The 27735-nt window shown below is 47.0% G+C and overlaps 1 protein-coding gene across 1 annotated transcript in view; it reads left to right on the plus strand.

Annotated features, from left to right (window-relative positions):
- Positions 1-27735, plus strand: part of LOC145337798 (dynein axonemal heavy chain 6-like) — a 785492-nt gene that overhangs the window by 345410 nt on the left and 412347 nt on the right. Inside the window, exons 33-35 of the mRNA XM_080182651.1 lie at positions 4441-4530; positions 10157-10285; positions 24003-24276. Of these exons, the coding sequence (XP_080038777.1) occupies positions 4441-4530; positions 10157-10285; positions 24003-24276 (493 nt within the window). The remainder of the gene's footprint in view (positions 1-4440; positions 4531-10156; positions 10286-24002; positions 24277-27735) is intronic.

Below are 27735 nucleotides of genomic sequence, written 5' to 3' on the forward strand. Positions count from 1 at the left end.
ACCCGCCCAACACCCACATACATCACTGTCCCCCTTATCCACCTCCCCAACACTCACACACATCACTGTCTCCCTTATCCATCCCCTCAAAACCCACACACATCACTGTCCCCCTTATCCACCTCCCCAACACCCACATACATCACTGTCCCCCTTATCCACCTCCCCAACACTCACACACATCACTGTCCCCCTTATCCACCTCCCCAACACTCACACACATCACTGTCTCCCTTATCCATCCCCTCAAAACCCACACACATCACTGTCCCCCTTATCCACCTCCCCAACACTCACACACATCACTGTCCCCCTTATCCACCTCCCCAACACTCACACACATCACTGTCTCCCTTATCCATCCCCTCAAAACCCACACACATCACTGTCCTCCTTATCCATCCCCCCCAATACCCACATACATCACTGTCCTCCTTATCCATCCCCCCAACACTCACACACATCACTGTACCCCTTATCCATCCCCCCCCAACACCCACATACATCACTGTCTCCCTTATCCACCCCCCCAACACCCACACTCATCACTGTCCCCCTTATCCACCCCCCCAACTCACACTCATCACTGTCTCCCTTATCCATCCCCCCAACACTCACACACATCACTGTCTCCCTTATCCACCCCCCGATCACTCACACACATCACTGTCCCCCTTATCCACCCCCACAACACCCACATACATCACTGTCCCCCTTATCCACCCCCCCAACACTCACACACATCACTGTCTCCCTTATCCACCTCCCCAACACCCACATGCATCACTGTCTCCCGTATCCACCCCCTCAAAACCCACATACATCACTGTCTCCCTTATCCACCCCCCCAACACCCACATACATCACTGTCTCCCTTATCCACCCCCCCAACACTCACACACATCACTGTCCCCCTTATCCATCCCCTCAAAACCCACACACATCACTGTCTCCCTTATCCATCCCCCCAACACTCACACACATCACTGTCCCCCTTATCCATCCCCCCAACACTCACACACATCACTGTCCCCCTTATCCATCCCCCCAACACTCACACACATCACTGTACCCCTTATCCATCCCCCCCAACACCCACATACATCACTGTCTCCCTTATCCACCCCCCCAACACCCACACTCATCACTGTCTCCCTTATCCACCCCCACAACACTCACACACATCGCTGTCCCCCTTATCCACCCCTCCAACACTCACACACATCACTGTCTCCCTTATCCACCCCCCCAACACCCACACACATCACTGTCCCCCTTATCCACCTCCCCAACACTCACACACATCACTGTCTCCCTTATCCATCCCCTCAAAACCCACACACATCACTGTCCCCCTTATCCACCTCCCCAACACCCACATACATCACTGTCCCCCTTATCCACCTCCCCAACACTCACACACATCACTGTCCCCCTTATCCACCTCCCCAACACTCACACACATCACTGTCTCCCTTATCCATCCCCTCAAAACTCACACACATCACTGTCCCCCTTATCCACCTCCCCAACACTCACACACATCACTGTCTCCCTTATCCACACCCCCAACACTCACACACATCACTGTCCCCCTTATCCATCCTCCCCAATACCCACATACATCACTGTCCTCCTTATCCATCCCCCCAACACTCACACACATCACTGTACCCCTTATCCATCCCCCCCAACACCCACATACATCACTGTCTCCCTTATCCACCCCCCGATCACTCACACACATCACTGTCCCCCTTATCCACCCCCACAACACCCACATACATCACTGTCCCCCTTATCCACCCCCCCAACACTCACACACATCACTGTCTCCCTTATCCACCTCCCCAACACCCACATGCATCTCTGTCTCCCGTATCCACCCTCTCAAAACCCACATACATCACTGTCCCCCTTATCCATCCCCCCAACACTCACACACATCACTGTCCCCCTTATCCATCCCCCCAACACTCACACACATCATTGTACCCCTTATCCATCCCCCCCAACACCCACATACATCACTGTCTCCCTTATCCACCCCCCCAACACCCACACTCATCACTGTCTCCCTTATCCATCCCCCCAACACTCACACACATCACTGTCTCCCTTATCCACCCCCCAACACTCACACACATCACTGTCTCCCTTATCCACCCCCCCAACACCCACATACATCACTGTCTGCCTTATCCACCCAGCCACTACCCACACACATCACTGACCCCCTTATCCACCCCCTCAACATCCACACACATCACTGTCCACCTTATCTGGCTCCCCTCACTACTCAGACCAATCGCCACCCCTGCCCCACACCCCCCCCCCCGCCCCCCCATCGATCACCCACAGAGTGGCAGTGGACCCTCCAGCATCCTCCACCAGCGATATGTCTGCACCCCCCCACCAAAGATCTAGCTGCCCGCTCCCTCACTAGAGATATATTTTATCTGTCTCCCTCAGAAGGCGTTTGACAAGGTACCTCACAAGAGGTTATTGCAGAAGGTCAGGGGACATGGAGTTGGGGGTAGGGTGTTAGCGTGGATAGAGGATTGGTTGTCAAATAGGAGGCAGAGAGTGGGGGTCAATGGGTGCTATTCGGATTGGCGGATGGTGACTAGTGGAGTGCCCCAGGGGTCGGTGCTGGGGCCTCAGCTATTTACCATTTATATAGATGATCTGGAGGAGGGAACCGAGTGTAGGGTGTCGAAATTTGCTGATGACACCAAGATTGGTGGAAAGGCAAATTGTGCGGAGGGTGTGGAGAATCTGCAGAAGGATCTAGATAGGCTGTGCGAATGGGCCAGGAAATGGCAAATGGAATTTAATGTTGGCAAGTGCGAGGTGGTCCACTTTGGTAGGAATAATGGTCGGAAGGATTATTACTTGCGTGGCGAAAAACTGCAGCAGGCGACGGTGCAGAGGGACCTCGGGGTCCTTGTGCATGAGTCGCAAAAACCCAGTCTGCAGGTGCAGCAGGTGGTCAGGAAGGCGAATGGGATGCTGGCCTTCATAGCGAGGGGGATTGAATATAAAAGTAGGGAGGTCTTGCTGCGGCTGTATAGGGCATTGGTGAGGCCGCAGCTGGAGTACTGTGTGCAGTTTTGGGCACTGTACTTACGCAAGGATATTTTGGCCTTGGAGGGAGTGCAGAGGAGGTTTACTAGGCTGATACCGGAGTTGAGGGGGTTGAGCTATGAGGAGAGGCTGAATAAACTGGGCTTGTACTCGTTAGAGTTTAGAAAAATGAGGGGAGATCTCATTGAGACGTATAAGATGATGAATGGGATGGATAGGATAGAGGTGGAGAGACTCTTCCCGCTCAAAAAAGACAGTAGGACTAGGGGGCACAGCCTCAAGATAAAGGGGGCCGGTTTAGAACGGAGTTGAGGAGGAACTTCTTCACTCAAAGGGTGGTGAATCTCTGGAATTCTCTGCCCGTTGAAGTGGTGGAGGCTGCCTCGCTAAATATTTTTAAGACGCGGGTTGATGGGTTTTTGATAAGAGAGGGGATTAAGGGTTATGGGGAGAGGGCGGGAATGTGGAACTGAGCCACGACAGATCAGCCATGATCTTATTGAATGGCGGGGCAGGCTCGAAGGGCTAGATGGCCTACTCCTGCTCCTATTTCTTATGTTCTTATGTTATTATTATGTTCCCCCCAACAACAATCGGGCCTCACTCATCACCACCCCCCCCTCCACCCCAGAGAACAGTCTGAATAGTCTGGCCTCACTCACCACCCCCCCCACCCCAAAGGAACATCTGACCTGCCTCCTCCTCCCTCCCCACCAGACAATGACTAGCCCCCTACCGCCCCCACCCCCAGCAGAGATACAGAGCTCTGAACTCGCTCTTCAGCAGCTAGAGTGCCCAATTCAGACTTTTATTTAGCAGGTCCATTACAGCGTGGTTCCGGATTGGCAAACGCAGTGGTAAAGGGGGAAATGCTGATAAAGTTGGTGGGCAGTTTGTTAATTCAATTTAAATACATGCAAATGCATTTAAATCACCGATGCGCCTGTTTTGGGTGTGAATCGAATTGTGGCCATTCCCGGGTTTCGATGAAGTACCAATCTGCACGGATGCAGGTGCGGATCGTGTTAATGGCCTCACACCCGACTTTACCACATTTTCACACCTGAAAATGGGTGCAACGCAATGGTAAAATCGGGCCCCAAGTCTCAGAGAGCAAGTAACCTTCCAGTTCAGTGAAGCGTTGAAGCTATTGCGCATGGATCTTTAGAGTAACATTACTGTGCTCACTCCAAGGCAAAATTGTGTGTGCCGCACATCAGGATCCGGATGGCGAGGGAGAGAGAGAGAGAGAGGAAAACAGATGGACTGAAGAACTCCTGAGCAGCTTGTTCAGTGCTTTATATTTTAGCCTCCTCTGTGATTGCATTTAATGTTTCTGTTTGTTCATTACAGAAAGCTATAGCCTTGGCAACATCTGAACTGGAATTCCAGTACTGGCCAAGTCAAGAGGAGAAGATTCTCCAGTTATACAGTCAGATTCTGGTATGTTCCAACGAGGGTAAAGTCATTGACATCATCATTCATATCTTTCAACAACCTTGGATGATTTGGATGAGAATATAGGAGGCATGATTAGTAAGTTTGCAGACGACACCAATATTGGTGGCATAGTGGACACTGAAGAAAGTTATCTCCGATTGCAACGGCATCTTGATCAGTTGGACCAGTGGGCTGATGAATGGCAGACGGAGTTTAATTTAGACAAATGCAAGGTGGTGCATTTTGGTGGATTGAACCAGGGCAGGACTTATTCAGTTCATGGTTGGGTGTTGGGGAGAGTTACAGAAAAGTGGAGTCACAGGTGGACAGAGTGGTGAAGAAGGCATTCGGCATGCTTGGTTTCATTGGTCAGAACATTGAATACAGGTGTTGGGACGCCTTGTTAAAGTTGTACAAGACATTTATAAGGCCACATTTGGGATACTGTGTGCAGTTCTGGTCATCCCATTATAGAAAGGATATAAGAAATAGGAGCAGGAGTAGGCCATCTAGCCCTTTGAGCCTGCCCCGCCATTCAATAAGATCATGGCTGATCTGTCGTGTCTCAGTTCCACTTTCCCGCCCTCTCCCCATAACCCTTAATCCCCTCTCTTATCAAAAACCTATCAACCCGCGTCTTAAATATATTTAGCGAGGCAGCCTCCACCACTTCAACAGGCAGAGATATTATTAAACTAGAAAGAGTGCAGAAAGGTGGTGGGGGCCTGGAATGCACTGCCAAGCAAGGTGGTAGAGGCGGACACGCTGGGATTGTTTCAGACTTATTTGGATAGCCACATGAACAGACTGGGAATGGAGGGATACAAACGAATAGTCTAGTTGGAAGCATGAGTGGCACAGGCTTGGAGGGCCGAAGGGCCTGTTTCCTGTGCTGTACTGTTCTTTGTTCTTTTGTTCTTTGTTCTAAAAGATTTACAAGGATGCTACCGGGACTTGATGGCTTGGGTTATAAGGAGAGGCTGGATAGAATGGGACATTTTTCTCTGGAGCTTAGGAGGCTGAGGGGTGATAGAGGTCTATAAAATAACGAGGGGCACAGATCAGATAGATAGTTCATATCTTTTCCCAAAGGTAGGGGAGTCTAAAACTAGAGGGCATAGGTTTGAGGTGAGAGGGGAGAGATACAAAAGTGTCCAGAGGGGCAATTTTTTCACACAGAGGATGATGAGTGTCTGGAAGAAGCTGCCAGAGGTAGTAGTAGAGGTGATTACAATGTTTTATTTTCAAAAGCATTTAGATTGTTACATGGATAAGGTGGATATAGTGGGATATGGGCCAAATGCGGGCAATTGGGATTAGCTTAGGGGTTTAAACAAAAAGTGCATCATGTAAAAGTTGGGCTGAAGGACCTGTTTCCACGCTATAAAAAATCTCATTTCACTGAAATGTATTTGTGTTTCCATCCAAATATTGTAAAAGAAAGGCAGACAGATAGAAAGAACGAGCCATTCAGCCCTTAGATCCTGTTCCGCGGTTCTGTTTTTGTTTCAGTTTCCAGCATCCGGAGCAATTTGCTTTTGTTACATTTTAGTGATCTCTGCACATCAACCTTTTCAATCCCTTTGAACTTCCACCAATCCAGCATTTCACCATTCCCCACTCAGCTTGATCCTCCCATGACCCTGGATGTCCCAAGAGACTTTATACGTTAAATACATTTTAAGTACAATGGGGACTGCTTTATTCTGGATGGTGTTGAAGCTTCTTGAGTGTTGTTGGAGCTGCACCCATCCAGGCAAGTGGGGAGTATTCCATCACACTCCTGACTTGTGCTCTGTAGATGGTGGACTGGCTTTGGGGAATCAGGAGGTGAGTTACTCACTGCAGTATTCCTAACCTCTGACCTGCTCTTGTAGGCATTGTGTTTATGTGGTGGGTCCAGCTGAGTTTCTGGTTAATGGTAACCCCAAGGATGTTGACAGTGGGGGACTCAGTTACACCATTGAATGTCAAGGGGTGATGGTTAGAGTGTCTCTTATTGGTGATGGTCATTGCCTGGCATTTGTGTGGTGTGAATGTCACTTGCCACTTGTCAGCCCAAACCTGGATATTGTCCAGATCTTGTTGCATTTGAGCATGGACTGCTTCAGTATCTGAGGAGTTGCAAATGGTGCTGAACATTGTGCAATCATCAGCAAACATCCCCACTTCTGACCTTATGACTGACTTGATTTGATTTATTATTGTCACATGTATTAGTACATTGTGAAAAGCAATGTTTCTTGCACGTTACACAGACAAAGCATACCATTCATAGAGAAGGAAAGGAGAGAGCGCAGAATGTAGTGTTACAGTCATAGCTAGACTGTAGAGAAAGATCAACTTAGTGCGAGTTAGGTCCATTCAAAAGTCTGACAGCAGCAGGGAAGAAGCTGTTCTTGAATTGGTTGGTACGTGACCTCAGACTTTTGTATCTTTTTCCCGATGGAAGAAGGTGGAAGAGAGAATGTCCGGGGTGCATGGGGTCCTTAATTATACTGGCTGGTTTTCTGAGGCAGCGGGAAGTGTAGACAGTCATAAGAACATAAGAACATAAGAAATAGGAGCAGGAGTAGGCCATCTAGCCCTTCGAGCCTGCCCCGCCATTCAATAAGATCATGGCTGATCTGTTGTGGCTCAGTTCCACTTTCCCGCCCTCTCCCCATAACCCTTAATCCCCTCTCTTATCAAGAACCCATCAACCCGCTTCTTAAAAATATTTAGCGAGGCAGCCTCCACCACTTCAACGGGCAGAGAATTCCAGAGATTCACCACCCTTTGAGTGAAGAAGTTCCTCCTCAACTCCGTTCTAAACCGCCTCCCCTTTATCTTGAGGCTGTGCCCCCTAGTCCTACTGTCTTTTTTGAGCGGGAAGAGTCTCTCCACCTCTATCCTATCCATCCCATTCATCATCTTATACGTCTCAATGAGATCTCCCCTCATTCTTCTAAACTCTAATGAGTACAAGCCTAGTTTATTCAGCCTCTCCTCATAGCTCAATCCCCTCAACTCCGGTATCAGCCTAGTAAACCTCCTCTGCACTCCCTCCAGGGCCAAAATATCCTTGCGCAGGTGCGGCGCCCAAAACTGCACACAGTACTCCAGCTGCGGCCTCACCAATGCCCTATACAGCTGCAGCAAGACCTCCCTACTTTTATATTCAATCCCCCTCGCTATGAAGGCCAGCATCCCATTCGCCTTCCTGACCACCTGCTGCACCTGCAAGCTGGGTTTTTGCGACTCATGCACAAGGACCCCGAGGTCCCTCTGCACCGTCGCCTGCTGCAGTTTTTCGCCACGTAAGTAATAGTCCTTCCTACCATTCTTCCTACCAAAGTGGACCACCTCACACTTACCAACATTAAATTCCATTTGCCATTTCCTGGCCCATTCGCCCAGCCTATCTAGATCCTTCTGCAGACTCTCCACACCCTCCGCACAATTTGCCTTTCCCCCAATCTTGGTGTCATCAGCAAATTTCGACACCCTACACTCGGTTCCCTCCTCCAGATCATCTATATAAATGGTAAATAGCTGAGGCCCCAGCACCGACCCCTGGGGCACTCCACTAGTCACCAACCGCCAATCCGAATAGCACCCATTGACCCCCACTGGATCCACGGGTGTTTCCAGGGTCCTAAGGATTGCCTAATCTGTAAAAAATTGAATTCAGCCATTGTTAGGGAGTTTAAAAAAATGAGAATAAAGTTTTAGAAGCATTGAACAAGAGTGAAATATAGAATTAGAAGGTATGCTGAGCACAGCTTGCAAGGTGTTGCAACGTTCCGGAGCTATCTTGTTTTGTTTTGTATTTTGTGACAAGTGAATATAGGTTCAGTTGGGATATTAAATTCTCAGCTTCATTTCATGCTGATTGGATAATTAACAAGTCAGACAACACTGACTGTGCAGTTTACCATCAGGTGCTGCTCACTATAAAAATAGTGTCAACCTGGTGAAGCTACAACACAGGACTACTTGCACGCCAGACAGGATGACATGGTGGCACAGTGTTTAGCACTGCTGCCTCACAGCACCATGGACTCTGGTCCGATTCCCTTCTTGGGTCACTGCCTGCGGAGTCTGCACCAATTCAGGAGTGTGATGGAATACTCTCTACTTGCCTGGATGGGCGCAGCTCCAACAACACTCAAGAAGCTCGACACCATCCAGGACAAAGCAGCCCCACTTGATTGGCACCCAATCCACACAAAAAAAGCCTACAAGATTATGAGAGACATGGACAGAAGCTTTTTCCCAGGGGAAGAGTCAATTACTCGGGGGGATAGGTTTAAGGTGCATGGGGCAACACTTAAAGGAGATGTATGAGGCAAGTTTATTACACAGGTGGTGGTAGATACCTGGAACTTACTGCCGGGGAAGGTAGTGGAAGCGGATACGATAATGACTTTAAGAAGTGTCTGGACAAATACATGAATAGGATGGGAATAGAGGGATATGGTCCTCGGAAGGGTAGGGAGTTTTAGTTCAGTCAGGCACCATGGTCAGTGCAGGCTTGGAGGGGCCGAACAGCCTGTTCCTGTCATTTTCTTTGTTCTTTGTTCTTCTTTACTCCCTCCACCAGTGAAGTTGCAGGAAATCACCAAGCCTTCATAGACAGCACTGTCCAAATGATCACTACCATATGGATAAAGCACAAGGCTGGCAGACACACAGGAACACCACCACCTGGAAGTTCCCGCCAAGCCACTCTTTGGCATACCCTCCCTAGCAGCAGCGTGAGTGTACCAACACCACATGGACTGCAACGATTCAAGAAGATGACTCATTCGCACCTTCTCAAGGGCAACTAGGGATGGGCAATAAATGCTGGCCAGCCAGCAATGCCCATCTCCCACAAATGAATAATAAAAGGAAATCTCTTCTGGAGAGCTGGATGGCTAACTGGCGTTCCAATCTTCCTGACCACAGCTTCTCCACTCAACTGAAATCCCGGATTGCATTCTTTCAGTTACTTAAGCCCTTCAACTCTGGTCTTCTGTGAATACCAGCCTGCGCCCTTACCCTGCCCCTGCCTCTATCCACTTACATTGTTTCCATTAATCCTTCACATCTCTTATCACCTGATAGAGGTTTATAAAATGTTGAGAGGAATAGATAGGGTGGATTCTCGGAGGCTATTTCCCAGGGCTGAAATGGTCACTACGAGAGGACACAGGTTTAAGGTGCTGGGGAGCAGGTACAGAGGAGATGTCAGGGGTAAGTTTTTCACTCAGAGGGTGGTGAGTGAGTGGAATCGGCTGCTGTCGGTGGTGGTAGAGGCAAACTCGCTGGGGTCTTTTAAAAGACTTCTGGATGAGTTTATGGGATCTAATGGGATTGGGGGTTACAGATAGTTCAATGGCCTGGTAGGTATCAATGTGATTGGTGCAACTTGTGGGCCGAAGGGCCTGCTTGTGCTGTAGTGCTCTATGTTCTATCTCCTCTCTGTGAAACACCTCAGGCTATTTTCTGCACCAAAGGTCAGTTACATTCTGTTGAATTTGATATTGCAGACTGAGATTATCTTTAATTTTAACATCTACTTGAAGGGCATAGGAAGAGGGCACAGCACCATTGAGGCTGGACACATCCCTGGATTTAATGGGTGATCTTGATCTGTTTGCAGGTCCATCCTGGAGTGATGCTGGTGGGCCCCACCTGTGGAGGAAAGACAACTGCCAGAACCATTCTGCAGAAAGCCTTGGCCATCTTACCAAGCCTTTCGGCAGAGGCTACAGTGGATAAACCAAACTTGGTTAGTAAGTGATAAGTTAACAGACGATGCTGATGAAAATACGCCAAAATCTTTCTAACTCTCCATAATTTACTTCCTGATACAAAAAGGCACAAAGTGGATAAAATGGCTTTTCATTTTAAGAATGGGACCTTAATTATGCAGTATACGTCTGAAAGAAAGATTTACAGTAGTGCCTCCCATGGCCTTGGGAGATCTCGGATTGCTTTATAACCATTTTTGAAGTGTATTTGCTGTTGTAGTGAAGGGACCATTGCGGCTAATTTACATACAGGAAGTACCCACAAAAAGCAATGAGACAGTGATCAGATAATCAGCTTTAATGGGGTTAGGACCATCAGACACAGGAACAGAAGTTGGAGAGTTGATGGCCGAGTGGTATTGCTAGACGATTAATCCAGAAACTCACCTAATGTTTTGAGGACCTGGGTTCCAATCCCACCACTGCAGATGTGGAATTTGAATTCAATAAAAAATATCTGGAATTAAGAATCTACTGATGACTAAACCATTGTTGATTGTCGGAAAAACCCATCTGGTTCACTAATTTCCCTTTAGGGAAGGAAATCTGTTGTCCTCACCTGGTCTGGCCTACATGTGACTCCAGAGCCACAGCAATGACTCTCAACTGCCCTCTGAAATGGCCTAGGAGACACTCAGTTCAAGGGTATCTAGGGATGGGCAATAAATACTGGCCAGCCAGCGATGTCCATCTCTCACAAATGTGTAAAAAAGTAGACCATTCAGTCCAATAAATCTGCTTCACCATTCAGTGAGATCATGTCAAATTGATATGATAATTCTCAACTCCACTTTCCTGCCTTATCCCCATATCCCTTGATTCCTTCACTGATTAAAAATCTGTCTATCTCAGTCCTAAACGTAGTTAATGGCCCAGCTTCTGCAGCCCTCTGCGGTAAAGAATTCCACAGAATCACTACCTCTCAGGGAAAAAACTCTTCCTCATTTCTACCTTAACTGGGTGACTCGTTACTCCGAGATTATGTCCTCTGGTCCCAGACTCTCCCACAAGAGAAAATAATCTCTCTGCATTGACCCTGTCAAATCCCCTCAGAATCTGATACGTCTCAATAAGTTCACATTTCATTCTTCTAAAGTGAGCATAGGCCCAACCTATTTAACTGCTCCTCATATACCCAGGATTAGCCTGCCTCCAATGCCAGTATATCCTCACTTAGATAAGGGGATCAAAACTGGTCACAGCATTCCAGGTGTGGCCTAACCAGCGCCTTTGTATTGTTTTAGCAAAACTTCCCGATTTTCATATCCATTCCCTTTAAAATAGAAGCTAACATTCCATTTCCTTATTCCCTGCTGAACCTGCACGCTAGCTTACTGTGATTTATGCACGAAGACCCCCCCCAATCACTCTGTGCTGCAGCTTTCTGCAGCCTTTCTCCATTTAAATAATAGAACAAAGAACAAAGAAAATCACAGCACAGGAACAGGCCCTTCAGCCCTCCGAGCCTGCACCAACCTTGCCGCCTGACTGAACTAAAATCCCTTACCCTTCCGGGGACCATATCCCTCTATTTCTATCCTATTTATGTATTTGTCAAGATGCCCCTTAAAATTTACTATCGTATCTGCTTCCCCTACCTCCCCCGGCAGTGAGTTCTAGGAACCCACCATCCTCTATGTAAAAAAACTTGCCTCGTACATCTCCTTTAAACCTTGCCCCTCACACCTTAAACCCGTGCCCCCTAGTAATTGACTCTTCCACCCTGGGAAAAAGCTTCTGACTATCCACTCTGTCCATGCCCCTCATAATCTTGTAGACTTCTATCAGGTCTCCCCTCAAACTCCATCGTTCCAGTGAGAAGAAACCAAGTGTCTCCAACCTCTCCTCATAGCTAATGCCCTCCATTCCAGGCAACATCCTGGTAAATCTTTTCTGTACCCTCTCCAAAGCCTCAACATTCTTCTGGTAGTGTGGCAATCAGAATTGAACACTATATTCCAAGTGCGGCCTGACTAAGGTTCTATAAAGCTGCAACATGACTTGCCAATTTTTAAACTCAGTGCCCCGGCCGATGAAGGCAAGTATGCCATATGCCTTCTTGACAACCTTCTCCACCTGCATTCCCACTTTCAGTGACCTGTGTACCTGTACACCCAGGTCCCTCTGCCATTCAATACTCTTGAGGGTTTTGCATTTACTGCACATTTCCTATCTGTGTTAGACCTTCCAAAATGCATTACCTCACATTTGTCTGGATTAAACTCTACCTGCCATTTCTCCCCCCAAGTCTCCAACTGATCTATATCCTGCTGTATCCTCTGATGGTCCTCATCGCTATCTGCAAATCCATCGACCTTTGTGTCGTCCGCAAACTTACTAATCAAACCAGTTAGATTTTCCTCCAAATCATTTATATATATTACAAACAGCAAAGATCCCAGCACTGATCCATAAGGAACGCCACTTATCACAGCCCTCCATTCAGAAACGCACCCTTCACTGTTACCCTCTGTCTTCTATATCCACCTGTCTGTATCCACCTTGCCAGCTCATCTCTGATCCCATGTGACTTCACCTTCTGCACCAATTTGCCATGAGGACTTTGTCAAAGACCTTACTGAAGTCCATGTAGACAACATCCACTGCCCTGCCCTCATCAATCATCTTCGTCACTTCCTTGAAAATCTCGATCAAGTTAATGAGACACGACATCCTGTTCACAAAACCATGATGCCTCTTGCTAATAACGTCCACTTATTTCCAAGTGGAAGTAAATCTTGTCTCAAAGAATCCTCTCCAATAATTTCCCTACCACTGATGTAAGGCTCACCGGCCTATATTCTTGCTACCCTTCTTAAACAAAGGAACAACATTGGCTATTCTCCAATCCTCTGGGAACCCCCTGTAGCCAGTGAGGATACAAAGATTTCTCTCAAGGCCCTAGCAATTTCCTCCCTTGCCTCTCCCAGAATTTTGGGGTATATCCACCAGGCTCTGGGGACTTGTCCACCTTAATGTTTCTTTAGCACCCCAATATCTACTTGTTTTTGATCTCAACATGACTCAAACTATCTACACACCCTTGCCCAGATTTATCATCCACCAAATCCTTCTTTTGGTGAATACTGACGCAAAGCACTCATTTAATACCTCACCCATTTTCTGTGGCTCCACGCATAGATTCCCTGCCCTGTCCTTGAGTGGGCCAACCCTCTCCCTGGCTATCCTCTTTATATATGTATAAAAAGCCTTGAGATTTTCCTTACTCCTGCTGGCCAATGACTTTTTGTGACCCCTTTTAGCTCTTTTTACTCCTTGCTTAAGTTTCTTTCTACTTTCCTTGTATTCCACACTTCTTTCGTGTATTCCCAGCTTCCTAGCCTTGACAAATACTTCCTTTTTCTCTTTGACTGGGCTCACAATATCTCTTGTTATCCAAGGTTCCCAAAACTTGCCATACCTATCCTTCATCCTTACGAGAATGTGCTGGTCCTGAATCCCTATCAACTTACACTTGAAAGCCTCCCACATGCCAGATGTTGATTTGCTCTCAAACATCTGCCCTCAGTCTACATTCTTCAGTTCCTGCCTAATATTATTGTAATTAGCCTTCCCCCAGTTTAGCACCTTCACTTGAGGACTACACTTAACTTTATCCATCAGTACCTTAAAACTTACTGAATTGTGGTCACTGTTCCAGAACTGCTCCCCCACTGAAACATTGACCACCTGGCTGGGCTCATTCTCCAATACCAGGTCCAGTATGGCCCCTTCCCTAGTTGGACTATCTACATACTGTTTCAGGAAGCCCTCCTGAATGCTGCTTACAAACTCTGCCCCATCCATGCTCCAAGCACTAAGTGAGTCCCAGTCAATATCAGGGAAGTTAAAATCTCCCACCACAACAACCCTGTTACTTTTAGACCTTGCCAAAACCTGCCTACACATCTGTTCCTCTATCTCACACTGGCAGTTGGGTGGCCTATAGTAAACCCCCTACATTGTGACGACACCTTTCCTATTCCTGAGTTCTTACCCATATTGCCTCGTTGTATGAACCATCCGAGATGTCCTCCCGCAGGCCAGCTGTGATATTCTCCTTAACCAGCAGTGCAACTCCCCCACCCCCTTTTACACCCCCCTCTATCACCTTGAAACATCTGTGTCCTGGAATGTTAAGCTGCCAATTTTTCCTTCCCTTAACCAAGTCTCTAATCCAAGCTCTAAGTTCATCTGCCTTACCTGTTACATGCCTGACATTGAAACAAATGCACTTCAGTCCACCAGACCCTCTTTGATCAGCAACCAGACCCTACCTGCTCGTTCTCTGAATCTTACTGGCCCGACTCTCTGGTTCCCCTTCAGTTAATTCAACTTTGTTTTAGTTCCGTGCCCCCACCCCCAAAAAAAAACTAGTTTAAATTTTCCCATGTGACACTAACAAACTTCCCAGCCAGAATATTTATGTCCTTCCAGTTTAGATGCAACCTGTCTTTCTTGTACAGGTCCCACCTGCCCTGGAAGTGATCCTAATGGTCCAGATATCTGAAACCCTCCCTCCTACACCAGCTTTGACCACATGTTGAGCGGTAATATCTTCCTATTTCTAGCCTCACTAGCACGTGGCATAGGGAGTAATCCTGAGATTACAACCCCAGAGATCATGCTTTTTAACTTTCTACCTAATTCCCTAAACTGCTGCTGCACGACCACTCTTCCTACCTATGTCGTGAGTACCAACATGTACCACAACCTCTGGCTGTTTCCCCTCTACCTTCAGAATGCTTTCTGCCCGTTCAGAGATATCCTAGATCCTGGTGCCAGGGAGGCAACATACTATCCTGGAGTATCTTTCACGTCCACAGAAGTGCCTAACTGTACCCCTAATATTCAGCTTCTTTACTTTTTACATCATCCGTAAACTTGGCAAAAGTTCCCTCATCCAAGTCATTAATATATATTGTAAATAACTGTGACCCCAGTATTGATCTCTGTGGAATTCTGCTAGTTACAGGTTGCCATCCTGAAAATACCCCACTTATTGTGTGACCTCTCTACTAAGGGGAAAGGCTCCTTCCAATTTACCCTATCTATGTCCCTCGTAATTTTGTACATCTCAATCAGATCCACTTTCAGCCTTCTCTCCTTTAAGGAAAACAACCCCAGCCTGTCCAGCCTCTCTTCACAACTAAAACACTTCAGCCCAGGTGACACCCTGGTGAATCTCCTCTGCACCTCCTCCAGTGCAGTCACATTTTTCCTATAGTACACAGTACTCCAGCTGCAGTCCCATCAACATTTCATACAGCTCCATCATAACCTCTCTGCTCTTACATTCAATGTCTCGGCTAACAAAAGCAAATGCCCCAGTGCTCATCTGGTCCTCTGTCCTAGCATCCGACCATTCATTGTGTATTTTCTTGCTTTATTCGCTCTCCTAAAATGCATCTCCTCATATTTCTCAGAGTTAAATTCCATTTGCCGCTGTTCTGCCCATTTGACCAGGCTGCCTACATCATCCTGTAATCTAAGGCTTTGTTCCTCACTATCTACCACACCATCAATTTCTGTGACCATGGGCAGCATGGTGGCACAGTGGTTTGCACTGCTGCCTCACAGTGCCAGGGACCTGGGGCAGCATGATGACACAGTGGTTTGCACTGCTGCCTCACAGTGCTAGGGACCCGGGGCAGCACGGTGGCACAGTGGTTAGCACTGCTGCCTCACTGTGCCAGGGACCTGGGGCAGCATGGTGGCACAGTTTAAATTAAGGGGTGGTAATTATAGGACGGATGTCAGAGGTAAGTTCTTTACTCAGAGGGTAGTAAGGTCGTGGAATGCCCTGCCTGCAGCAGTTGTGAAATCGCCAACTTTAAGGGTATTCAAATGGTCTGTGGATAGGCATATGGATAGCATTGGAATAGTTTAGGTTAGAGGGTCATTAGATTGGTTCCACTGGTCGGCACAACATCGAGGGCCGAGCGGCCTGTACTGCGCTGTAATGTTCTATGTTCTATGTTCAGTGGTTAGCACTGCTGTTTCACAGCACCAAGGACCTTGGTTCAACCCTTGGCTAGAGTCGCTGTCTGTGTGGTGTCTGCACATCCTCCCCGTGTCTACATGGATTTCCTCTGAGTGCTCTGGTTCCCTCCAAAAGATTTGCTGGTTTAGTGCATTGGCCATGCTAAATTCTCCCTCAGTGTTAGAGTGTGGCAACTTGGGTATTTTCTTAGTAACTTCATTGCAGTGTTAATGTAAGCTCACTTGTGACACTAATAAGTAAACTAAACTGAACTTGCTGATGGTATCTCCAACATTCGTTTCTACAAACAACAAAGGACCCAGCACCAATCCTGCAGTACACCCACTGGACACAAGCTTCCAGTCCCAGAAACAACCTTTGACTATCATCCTCCTGCTACTAAGCCAATTTTGGATCCAATTTGCCAAATTGCTCTGGATCTTATGCCCTCTTAACTTCTTGACCAGTGTCCCAGTTGGGACCTTGTCAAAAGCCTTACTGAATTCTGAATAGACTATATCAACTGCATTGCCCGCATCTACACACCTATTCACCTCCTCAAAATGTTCAATCAAGGGAAGTATAGTATGATCAAAAGTAGTCAGCATGGCTTTGTCAAAGGCAGATCGTGCCTTACGAGTTCTTTGAAAATGTGATTAAACACATTGACGAAGGAAGAGCGGTGGATGTGGTTTATGTGGACTTCAGCAAGGCGTTCGATAAGGTCCTCCATGCTAGGCTTATTGAGAAAGTCAGGGGGCATGGGATCCAAGGGGACGTTGCTTTGTGGATCCAGAACTGACTTGCCCACAGAAGGCAGAGAGTGGTTGCAGATGGGTCTTTTTCTGCATGGAGGTCGGTCACCAGTGGAGTGCCCCAGGGATCTGTTCTGTGACCCTTGCTGTTTGTGACTTTTATGAATGACCTGGATGAGGAAGTGGAGGCTTGGGTTGGTAAGTTTGCCGATGACACGAAGGTCGGAGGCGTTGTGGATAGTTTGGAGGGATGTCAGAAGTTGCAGCGTGACATCGATAGGATGCAAGACTGGGCGGAGAAGTGGCAGATGGATTAACTCCTTGCACGTTTTATACTCCTCCAGGGCACTGGTTGGAGTGCCCTGTTCTTGCCAGAAGCATCAGTTTTTCTCTCATCCAATCCTGCATACCTCTTGATATCTGGAGTTCGTCACACTTCTTGGTTCCACCCTTTACCTTTACAGAAAGATGTTGGCCCTGTACACTCTCTGATAGAACATAGAATACTACAGCACAAACAGGCCCTTCAGCCCACTAGTTGTGCTGATCACTTGTATACCTACTAAGCCATAGACCTACCTATAACCCCCAATCCCATTAGATCCCATATACTCATCCAGAAGTCTTTTAAAAGACCCCAGCGAGTTTGCCTCTACCACCACCGACGGCAGCCGATTCCATTCACTCACCACTCTCTGAGTGAAAAACTTACCCCTGACATCTCCTCTGTACCTGCTTCCCTGCACCTTAAATCTGTGTCCTCTCGTAGCGGACGTCAAATCGGAGACTGGAAACTTCCATAAACAACAGTGAGAACATATCCAGATTATTTGTTGAGTCATAAATATTGACCAGGACACTGGAGAGAACACATCTGCTCTTTGGAATTCTACTAGAGGATCTTGTAGATGTACTTGCAAGGGAAGACAGGATTTCAGCTGAAGGCCACAACTAAATTGTGACCTTACTTGTAATGAATAAACAAACTTTAACTTTAACAAATGGTAGGCCAAACAGTGCAACAGCCCTCAGTACTGACCCTCTGACAGTGCAACACCCCTCAGTACTGATCCTCTGACAGTGCAGCACTCCCTCAATACTGACCCTCTAACAGTGCGGCACTCCCTCAGCACTGACCCTCTGACAATGCAACACCCCTCAGTACTGACCCTCTGACAGTGCAGCAGTCCCTCAATACTGATCCTCTGACAGTGCAGTATGTGGATTTCCCAACAGGTAACCACTTTGTGTCCACTTTGGCCAGTACTGAGGGAGTGCCGCACTGTCAGAGGGTCAGTGTTGAGGGAGTGCTGGTTTACCAGGATATTGCCTGGTATGGAGGGTATTAGCTATGAGGTGCGATTGAGTAAACCAGGATTGTTCTCCCTGGAAAGACGCAGGTTGAGGGGCGATGTAAAGAAGTTTATTAAATTATGAAGGGCATAGATAGGGTGAACAGTGGGAAGCTTTTTCCCAGGTCAGAAATGACAAACACAAGGGGTCACAAGTTCAAGGTAAGGGGAGCAAGGTTCAATACAGATATACGGGGAATGTATTTTACACAGAAGGTGGTGGGGGACTGGAGTGCACTACCAAGCAAGGTGGTTGAGGCAGACACGTTAGGATCACTTAAGACTTATCTAGATAGCCACATGAACAGACTGGGAATAGAGGGATATAAACAGATGGTCTGGTTAGGAACACATGATCGGTGCAGGCTTGGAGGGCTGGAGGGCCTGTTCCTGTGCTGTACTGTTCTTTGCTCTTTGTTCTTTGATGGCATTCCCACTCCCAACACCCCGACATCCTTGTCTCCTGCGGCATGCCCTGCACCCCACGGTTTTTGTGAAATTGAGTTATGAGTTGTGGCTCAAGGCCTTTCAGAGGAGATATGAACGAGGGTACCTATTGCATGAGGGTACCTATTAAAAGATAAATTCAAAAGGTTCTCCTCATGTCCTCCATGACAACAATGTCATTTTCCCCCCATTCTGTCTCATGCCCCCACCAAGCCCCCTATGGCTCATTATCATCCATATGTCACCAAGCCATGCCCATCCACCCAAACCAGCTTTGTCCCTTCATAACCCCGTGCTAAGACCTGCCTTTCAGCCCACTCTCCATGAACCTCCAAAAGCAAAGCTGTAGGACTTCCACTTAGCTCCATGGATCCTCATGCCCCCAATGCCAAGCTGTGGCACTTCCATGTCCATTGGTCCATTATGCACAGTATCAAACAAATGAACCCTCTAGTGACAGCAGGATGTGTAAAAACAATGGCCCCTTGTACCTCCAATACCAAACTCTGTCCCTCCTCCCAGCTCTGCAGCCCCTAATTCTTTCCATCTAAACTATGTCCTCCTGATCACCCCCTCATTCTCCTTAAGCAAAATTATGCCATTCCATTCACTCCTACAGTCCCTCATTCCTTCAATGCCAAGCTATGCTCTTCCAACCACTCCCCCATTGCTCCATATTCTGATATACCAAGCTATGGTACTTCAATGCCCATTGACATTGTATAGATCCAGTGAACGCTTTAATGCCAGTAAGCAGTGTAAAAAATGTTTTAAAAAGTAATTAATTCATAACTTTCTACCACTTTTACAAAAGTTGAAGGCAATCAAAGGTAATAATCATAAAAACCATAAACTCTGGAACCCACTTCACCTCGCTGCCATTAGAGAATCTGAACTGCCAATCAAACCCTGGGCCTCAGTTGTTTCAACAGTACTGGTTATTCAGGCTCTCAGCCAAGTGTTTGACTGATAAAAATGTTTCAAGGGTTTATGGCTTTAGTTGTTGATATTTTAACCCTTTTATTGCCTTCAAAGTGAGATGACGTGTTAACATTGAGAAATTTGTGATGAATTACTTGTTTTTACACATCCTGCTGTCACTAGAGGGTTCATTTGTTTGATACTGTGCATAATGGATCAATGGACATGGAAGTGCCACAGCTTGGCATTGGGGGCATGAGGATCCATGGAGCTAAGTGGAAGTACTACAGCTTTGCTTTTGGAGGTTCATGGAGAGTGGGCTGAAAGGCAGATCTTAGCACGGGGTTATGAAGGGACAAAGCTGGTTTGGGTGGATGGGCATGGCTTGGTGGCATATGGACGATAATGAGCCATAGGGGGCTCAGTGGGGGCATGAGGCAGAATGGGGGGATAATGACAGGTTTCTGGTACTATATTAATTGGGATTTTCTCGGTTGATGCATTCTTGAAAACTGTAAAGGAAGAGTCCACCTTTAACCCTGAAAAACTCTGCAGCAAATTCTAGAACAACATCTCCTGTTAAAATAGCTTCAGGGTAGTCTTGATCCAATCACTACTGAGCAGGTGGATATATCATAAAACTCGCATTGACCATATTCAAGACTGAATTGGATAGATTCTTGACTGAGAAGGAAGTCAAATGTTATAAAGGTAGGTAGGAAAGTAGAGACCGCAATCAGATCAGCAATGACCTTATCAAAAGACAGAGCAGACTCAAGCAGCCAAACTCACTGATTGTATCGAGACCTGAGGTATTTGAAATAACTCCTCAGAGACCAGTATCCCTTCACCAGATTCCCTTTATTTATCTCCCTCCTAAGAGTACTTCAGGTACAAAGTCAGAATCCGGGTGTTAGTAACCCTGATACTCCTCAATATACACACAGCTGAGGCTCCCTGATTGGGCAGGCAATCATTGACTCAATCAGGGAGCTCATGGACTTCAGCAAGGCATTCGATAAGGTCCCCCATGCAAGACTTCTTGAGAAGGTGAGAGGGCATGGGATCCAAGGGGCTTTGGCCTTGTGGATCCAGAACTGGCTTGCCTGCAGAAGGCAGAGAGTGGTTGTGGATGGGTCTTTTTCTGCATGGAAGTCGGTCACCCGTGGAGTGCCCCAGGGATCTGTTCTGGGACCCTTGCTGTTTGTCATTTTCATAAATGACCTGGATGAGGAAGTGGAGGGATGAGTTAGTAAGTTCGCCGACGATACGAAGGTTGGTGGTATTGTGGATACTCTGGAGGGATGTCAGAAGTTGCAGCGAGACATAGATAGGATGCAAGACTGGGCGGAGAAGTGGCAGATGGACTTCAACGCGGATAAATGTGTAGTGATCCATTTTGGCAGGACCAATGGGATGAGGAGTATAATATCAAGGGTAGGAGTCTTAGCAGTGTTGAGGAGCAGAAGGATCTTGAGGTCCGGGTCCATTGGACTCTTAAATCAGCCTTGCAGGTGGAGGATGTGGTCAAGAAGGCGTATGGTGTACTGGCCTTCATTAATCGAGGGATTGAGTTTAGGAGTCGGGAGGTAATGCTACATTTTATAAGACCCTTGTCAGACCCCACTTGGAGTACTGTGTGCAGTTCTGGTTGCCTCACTATAGGAAGGATGTGGAAGCTATTGAGAGGGTGCAGAGGAGATTTACAAGGATGTTGCCTGGACTGGGAGGCATGCCTTATGAAGATAGGTTGAGGGAGCTAGGTCTCTTCTCCCTGGAGAGATGAAGGTTGAGAGGCGACCTGATAGAGGTTTATAAAATGTTGAGAGGTATAGATAGGGTGGATTCTCGGAGGCTATTTCCCAGGGCTGAAATGGTCGCTATGAGAGGACACAGGTTTAAGGTGCTGGGGAGCAGGTACAGAGGAGATGTCAGGGTAAGTTTTTCACTCAGAGGATGATGAGTGAGTGGAATCGGCAGCTGTCGGTGGTGGTGGAGGCGAACTCACTGGGGTCTTTTAAAAGACTTCTGGATGAGTACGTGGGATTTATTGGGATTGGGAGTTACAGATAGTTCTATGGCCTAGGTATGGATATGATCGGTGCAACTTGTGGGCCGAAGGGCCTGTTTGTGCTGTAGTGTTCTGTGTTCAGTGTGAACTACTTCCTGTGATAATGAATTCCACAGGCTCACCACTCTTTGGGTGAAGAAATGTCTCTTAACCTCCATCCTAAATGGTCTACCCTGTATCCTTAGACTGTGACCCCTGGTTCTGGGCTCCCCTACTGTGGGAATATCCTCCCTGCATCTCCCCTGTCTAGTCCTGTCAGAATTTTATAAGTCTCTATGAGATCCCCCCTCATTCATCTGAACTCCAGCAAAAACAATGCTAACCTAATCAATCTCTCCTCATACATCAGACCCGCCATCCCCAGTAAACCTTCGCTGCACTCCCTCGAGAGCAAGAATATCCTTCCTTGGAAAAGAAGACCAAAATCGCGCACAATACTCAAGGTGTGATCTCACCAAGGCAACAATACATCCCTGCTCCTGTCCGCAAAACCTATCACAATGAAGGCCAACATGAATAAGAAGATATTCAATCATCCAGAATCAGTATTTCCACATTGTGTGTGTGAAAGACTGCCTGGTAGTTTGTGATGATGAAGAGGACAAGCTTGAGTAGCCTGAACATGATCTCTTCAGAATACCTAAACCACTCGCATTCACTGTATCATTTTACTCTTAAACATCAGCTCTGAAACTTTAACTTGGGTGTAAATAGATAGCAAAAGGTGCTGATTGAGAGCAGCAGGGTGCCAGAGGGGAGGGGAAATTGATGGGAATGTACTGGGTGCTGAGGAAATAGCAATCACTTTAGAGTTTGGGACACAGGTCTGATGGCTATTCTTATCTCTCAGCAGCTTCGGAGGTTGGTCTCTACAACTTTAACTGACTTCCAATAGTTAGAATGTCAAAGGCAATGATTTTTAATCCCCTGTGATTTTTCTCATTGCAGTACATGAGATTAATCTTTAATTCCTGGAATTGTAGAAGTGCAGAAAGAGGCCATTTGGCCCATTGATTCTGCATTGACTCTCTGAAAAGCATCCTACCCAGGACCAAGACCCATAACGTCACACATTTACCATGGCAAGTCTGTCTGGTTTCCTGCCACAGTCCAAAAGATGCTCTGGTTAATGCATTAGACATGCTAAATTCTCCCTCAGTATACCCAAGCAGGTGCCAGAGTATGGCGACGATGGGATTTTCACAGTAACTTCTTGCAGTATTTCACAGTAACTTCTTGGAGTGCAAAGAAGGTTCACTAGGCTGATACCGGAGATGAGGGGGTTGGCCTATGAGGAGAGACTGAACAGGCTGGGTCTGTACTCGTTGGAGTTTAGAAGGCTGAGGAGGGATCTTATAGAGACACATAAGATAATGAAGGGGATGGATAGGGTAGAGGTAGAGAGATTCTTCCTGCTTAGAAAGGATAGCAGGACTAGAGGGCACAGCCTCAAGATAAGGGGGGGCAGTTTAGATCAGAGTTGAAGAGGAACTTCTTCACTCAAAGGGTGATGAATCTCTGGAATTCTCTGCCCATTGAAGTGGTGGAGGCTAACTAGCTGAATATATTTAAGTCACGGGTAAATAGGTTTCTGATAGATAAGGGAATTAATGGTTACGGGGAGAAAGCAGGAAAGTGGAACTGATCCACGACAGATCAGCCATGATCTTATTGAATGGCGGGGCAGGCTCGGAGGGCTAGATGGCCTACTCCTGCTCCTATTTCTTATGTTCTTATGTACCTATGTTCTTATATTATTGTAAGCCTATTTGTGACATTAATAAGTAAACTTTAATCTACCTAATCTGCTCATCTTGTGACACTAAGGGGCAATTTAGCATGGCTAATCCACCTAACCCATACATCTTTGGAGTGTGAGAGGAAACCCACACAGACACATGGAGAATGAGCAAAGTCCATGCAGACAGTCATCCAAGGTGGATTGATCTTGGGTCTCTGGTGCTGAGAGGCAGCATTGCTAACCACTGTGCTACCATGGAGACTGCAAGACAATCCTGCGAGGATTGGCTACTATAATAAAAGCTCAAAAGCAGGATACTGGAGAGTGGGAGAGGTAGAGGAACATTGAACCATAGAAAAGTTACAGCATTTTTTTAAAATTCCAGTTCATCCAGCTGTTCATTCCTGTTTTCTAAATGTTTTCAGTCCCCTCCACTGACTCCTGTGGCTAAGAGAGGAAAGATAGAAACTCTCACTATCAACCCCAAGTGCATCACTCTCGGGGAGCTTTATGGGTATGTGGACCCAAACACAATGGACTGGTTTGATGGATTGTTTGCTCAAGCAATGCGGAAGTTCGCAAAGGATCTACAGAAAGAAAGTGATGACATTCCTGATATGAAGATCCTTCCTTCTACTTTTGTTACTGTTGGCAGAAATTGGGTTGACTTCCAAGAGCCTGAGAATCTGGAATTTGAAGGTGAGTGCCTGTGAACAATGAGACTATATTGCAGCTTTTTCCATGATGGAAAGAGATTGGGTGGATTAATGTTAAAGAAGATGAATTGGATGTTAGGGAGTCTCAGTGCGATGGGTTAACACATATCTGGATATCCAATCATTTGAACGCCTCTTGTTATTCTAAAATCAGAGATTATAAACTGCTCTAAAAAGATTTACTCAGCCTCTCATCATAGAGCCCCCTCCTCCAAGAGTCCAATTTTGTTAACGTTTGCTGTACCATCTGTAATGCAAATATCTCCATTGTTAAATATGAAAACCAAAACTGCACACAGTGATTGGGATTTTCCTCCTTCTGCACAGCGTGTTGCATTGTGGCAGGAGGCAGGAAGTAGCGTGCCGCTTCAGACAGAGGAATCTTGTGGAGTTTCCATTTGAATACACCCTTCACCACCGGTGGTTTGTCAATGGAATGTATTGTTGTAGAATATTTGGAATTTTTTTTAATGTTTCTCACTGTTCATTTGCCCACACCTTATAGTTTATTTACACAATACTTATGACTAAAGTTGATGTAAATTGCTGGGAAAATCTAGAGGGAAACTTGGCTTACAGGCCATAATCTTTTTTGTATCTGAAAATGAGAATGATCCCTTCAGCAAGAAGCCTAGAAACACTTTTGGGAGCTTATAAGTTAAACATAAAAGGTTTATTTACTAGAAGAAAATAAAATTTAAGCACAGAAAATTACAGTTGCACAGGTAAAATTAATCTTACAGAATATTCACCCAAAAGGCACCCTAATTGGTCAGACCCACAGGTAAAAACCATCCCTATGGACTTTACAGACAGTTTACAGCCTTCCAGACTTAACATTGAGTTCAACAACTTCAGTGTATAAATTCTCCCTCTACCTTCACCCCATTTCCATTTATTTTGTTTCTGGAGCGGTCGCAGCAGCGATGAGCATCGTGATGCTGGAGTTGGATTCGCCGTCAGGAGTCACCTTGTTTGGAAACTTGATAGTCAACCCAAGGGTGTGAACGACCAGCTTATGTCATTACAGCTTCCGCTACAGAACAGAAGTCATGCCACCCTGATCAGCGCCTGTGCCCTCACAGTGAACAACCCGGACGAGATGAAAGACAAACTCTACGAAGAACTAGACGCCCTACTATCAGCAGTGAGCAGTACCGACAAGCTGATCTTGCTTGGCAATTTCAATGCAAGAGTAGGGTGTGACTCTACTTCTAGCAGGGAGTCATTGGGAGGCATGGAGTGGGCAAGTGTAACAGTAATGGCCTACTCTTAATGAAGATCTGTGCAGCACACAACCTCCTCATCACCAACACAACCTTCCACCTGCCTACCCGTAACAAGATCTCCTGGATGCACCTCCGCTCTAAGCATTGGCATCTTATCGACTATGTCATTGTCAGGAGAAAAGACAGGCAGGACGTCAGAGCGACCAGGGCCGTGTGTGGTGCTGACTGCTGGACAGATCACAGGCTCATTGTCTCCAAAATGAGGCTCCGCATCAGACCCAAGAGGCGACCACAAGGAAGCAATGTTATGAAAAGAATCAATGCGGCCAAGCTAAAGAACCCCAGCATTGCTTCAGCACTGGCTGAAGATTTAAAAACCAAGCTTGCTGACCTACACCTTGCTGGCAGCGCTGAGGATGACTGGGAACGCTTCAGGGATGCTGTCCATACATCTGGACTGGAGACGCTCATGCCCTCCACCCACAAGCAGCACGACTGGTTCAATGAGAATGATGAGGAGATGCAGGCTCTACTTGTTGAAAAGCACCATCTTCATTGAGTCTGTCAGAACGACCCATCTTCAGCTGCCAAGAAAAATGCTTTTACCAGTGCTCACAGGACAGTCCAGATTAAACTGCATAAAATGCAGGATGCCTGGCTGAGCGCCAAGGCAGATGGAATACAGGGATACACTGACAGAAACATTTGGAACGGTTCTATGAAGCCCTCGGCACTCTCTGCGGACCTCAGTTTCTCGGGATCTCCCCCCTCCTGAGTACAAATGGTACAACTCTCATTATAGAGAAGGCTCAGAGCCTGCAGAGATGGGCTGAACACTTTGAAGCTGTCCTCAACCGACTGTCATCTATTAACGATGAGGCAATAGACAGGATTCCCCAGGTTGATATCAACAGCGCCATGGATGACCCACCGGTAGTAGCCGAAGTCACATAAGAACATAAACATAAGAAATAGGAGCAGGAGTAGGCCATCTAGCCCTTCGAGCCTGCCCCGCCATTCAATAAGATCATGGCTGATCTGTCGTGGCTCAGCTCCACATTCCCGCCCTCTCCCCATAACCCTTAATCCCCTCTCTTATCAAAAACCCATCAACCCGCGTCTTAAAAATATTTAGCGAGGTAGCCTCCACCACTTCAACGGGCGGAGAATTCCAGAGATTCACCACCCTTTGAGTGAAGAAGTTCCTCCTCAACTCCGTTCTAAACCGCCCCCCCCTTTATCTTGAGGCTGTGCCCCCTAGTCCTACCGTCCTTTCTGAGCGGGAAGAGTCTCTCCACCTCTATCCTATCCATCCCATTCATCAGCTTATACGTCTCAATGAGATCTCCCCTCATTCTTCTAAACTCTAACGAGTACAAGCCTAGTTTATTCAGCCTCTCCTCATAGCTCAATCCCCTCAACTCCGGTATCAGCCTAGTAAACCTCCTCTGCACTCCCTCCAAGGCCAAAATATCCTTGCGTAAGTACGGCGCCCAAAACTGCACACAGTACTCCAGCTGCGGCCTCACCAATGCCCTATACAGCCGCGGCAAGACCTCCCTACTTTTATATTCAATCCCCCTCTCTATGAAGGCCAGCATCCCATTCGCCTTCCTGACCACCTGCTGCACCTGCAGGCTGGGTTTTTGCGACTCAAGCACAAGGACCCCGAGGTCCCTCTGCACCGTCGCCTGCTGCAGTTTTTCGCCACGTAAGTAATAATCCTTCCTACCGTTATTCCTGCCAAAGTGGACCACCTCGCACTTGCCAACATTAAATTCCATTTGTCATTTCCTGGCCCATTCGCCCAGCCTATCTAGATCCTTCTGCAGACTCTCCACACCCTCCGCACAATTTGCCGTTCCACCAATCTTGGTGTCATCAGCAAATTTCGACACCCTACACTCGGTTCCCTCCTCCAGATCATCTATATAAATGGTAAATAGCTGAGGCCCCAGCACCGACCCCTGGGGCACTCCACTAGTCACCATCCGCCAATCCGAATAGCACCCATTGACCCCCACTCTCTGCCTCCTATTTGACAACCAATCCTCTATCCACGCTAACACCCTACCCCCAACTCCATGTCCCCTGACCTTCTGCAATAACCTCTTGTGAGGTACCTTGTCAAACGCCTTCTGAAAATCAAGAAAGACCACATCCACCGGCTCTCCTCTATCCACCGCCCTAGACACATCCTCATAGAACTCCAG

The sequence above is a fragment of the Carcharhinus amblyrhynchos genome, unplaced genomic scaffold (assembly GCF_965287045.1).
Source record: "Carcharhinus amblyrhynchos unplaced genomic scaffold, sCarAmb.v2.hapA scaffold_76, whole genome shotgun sequence".
NCBI lineage: Eukaryota > Metazoa > Chordata > Chondrichthyes > Carcharhiniformes > Carcharhinidae > Carcharhinus > Carcharhinus amblyrhynchos.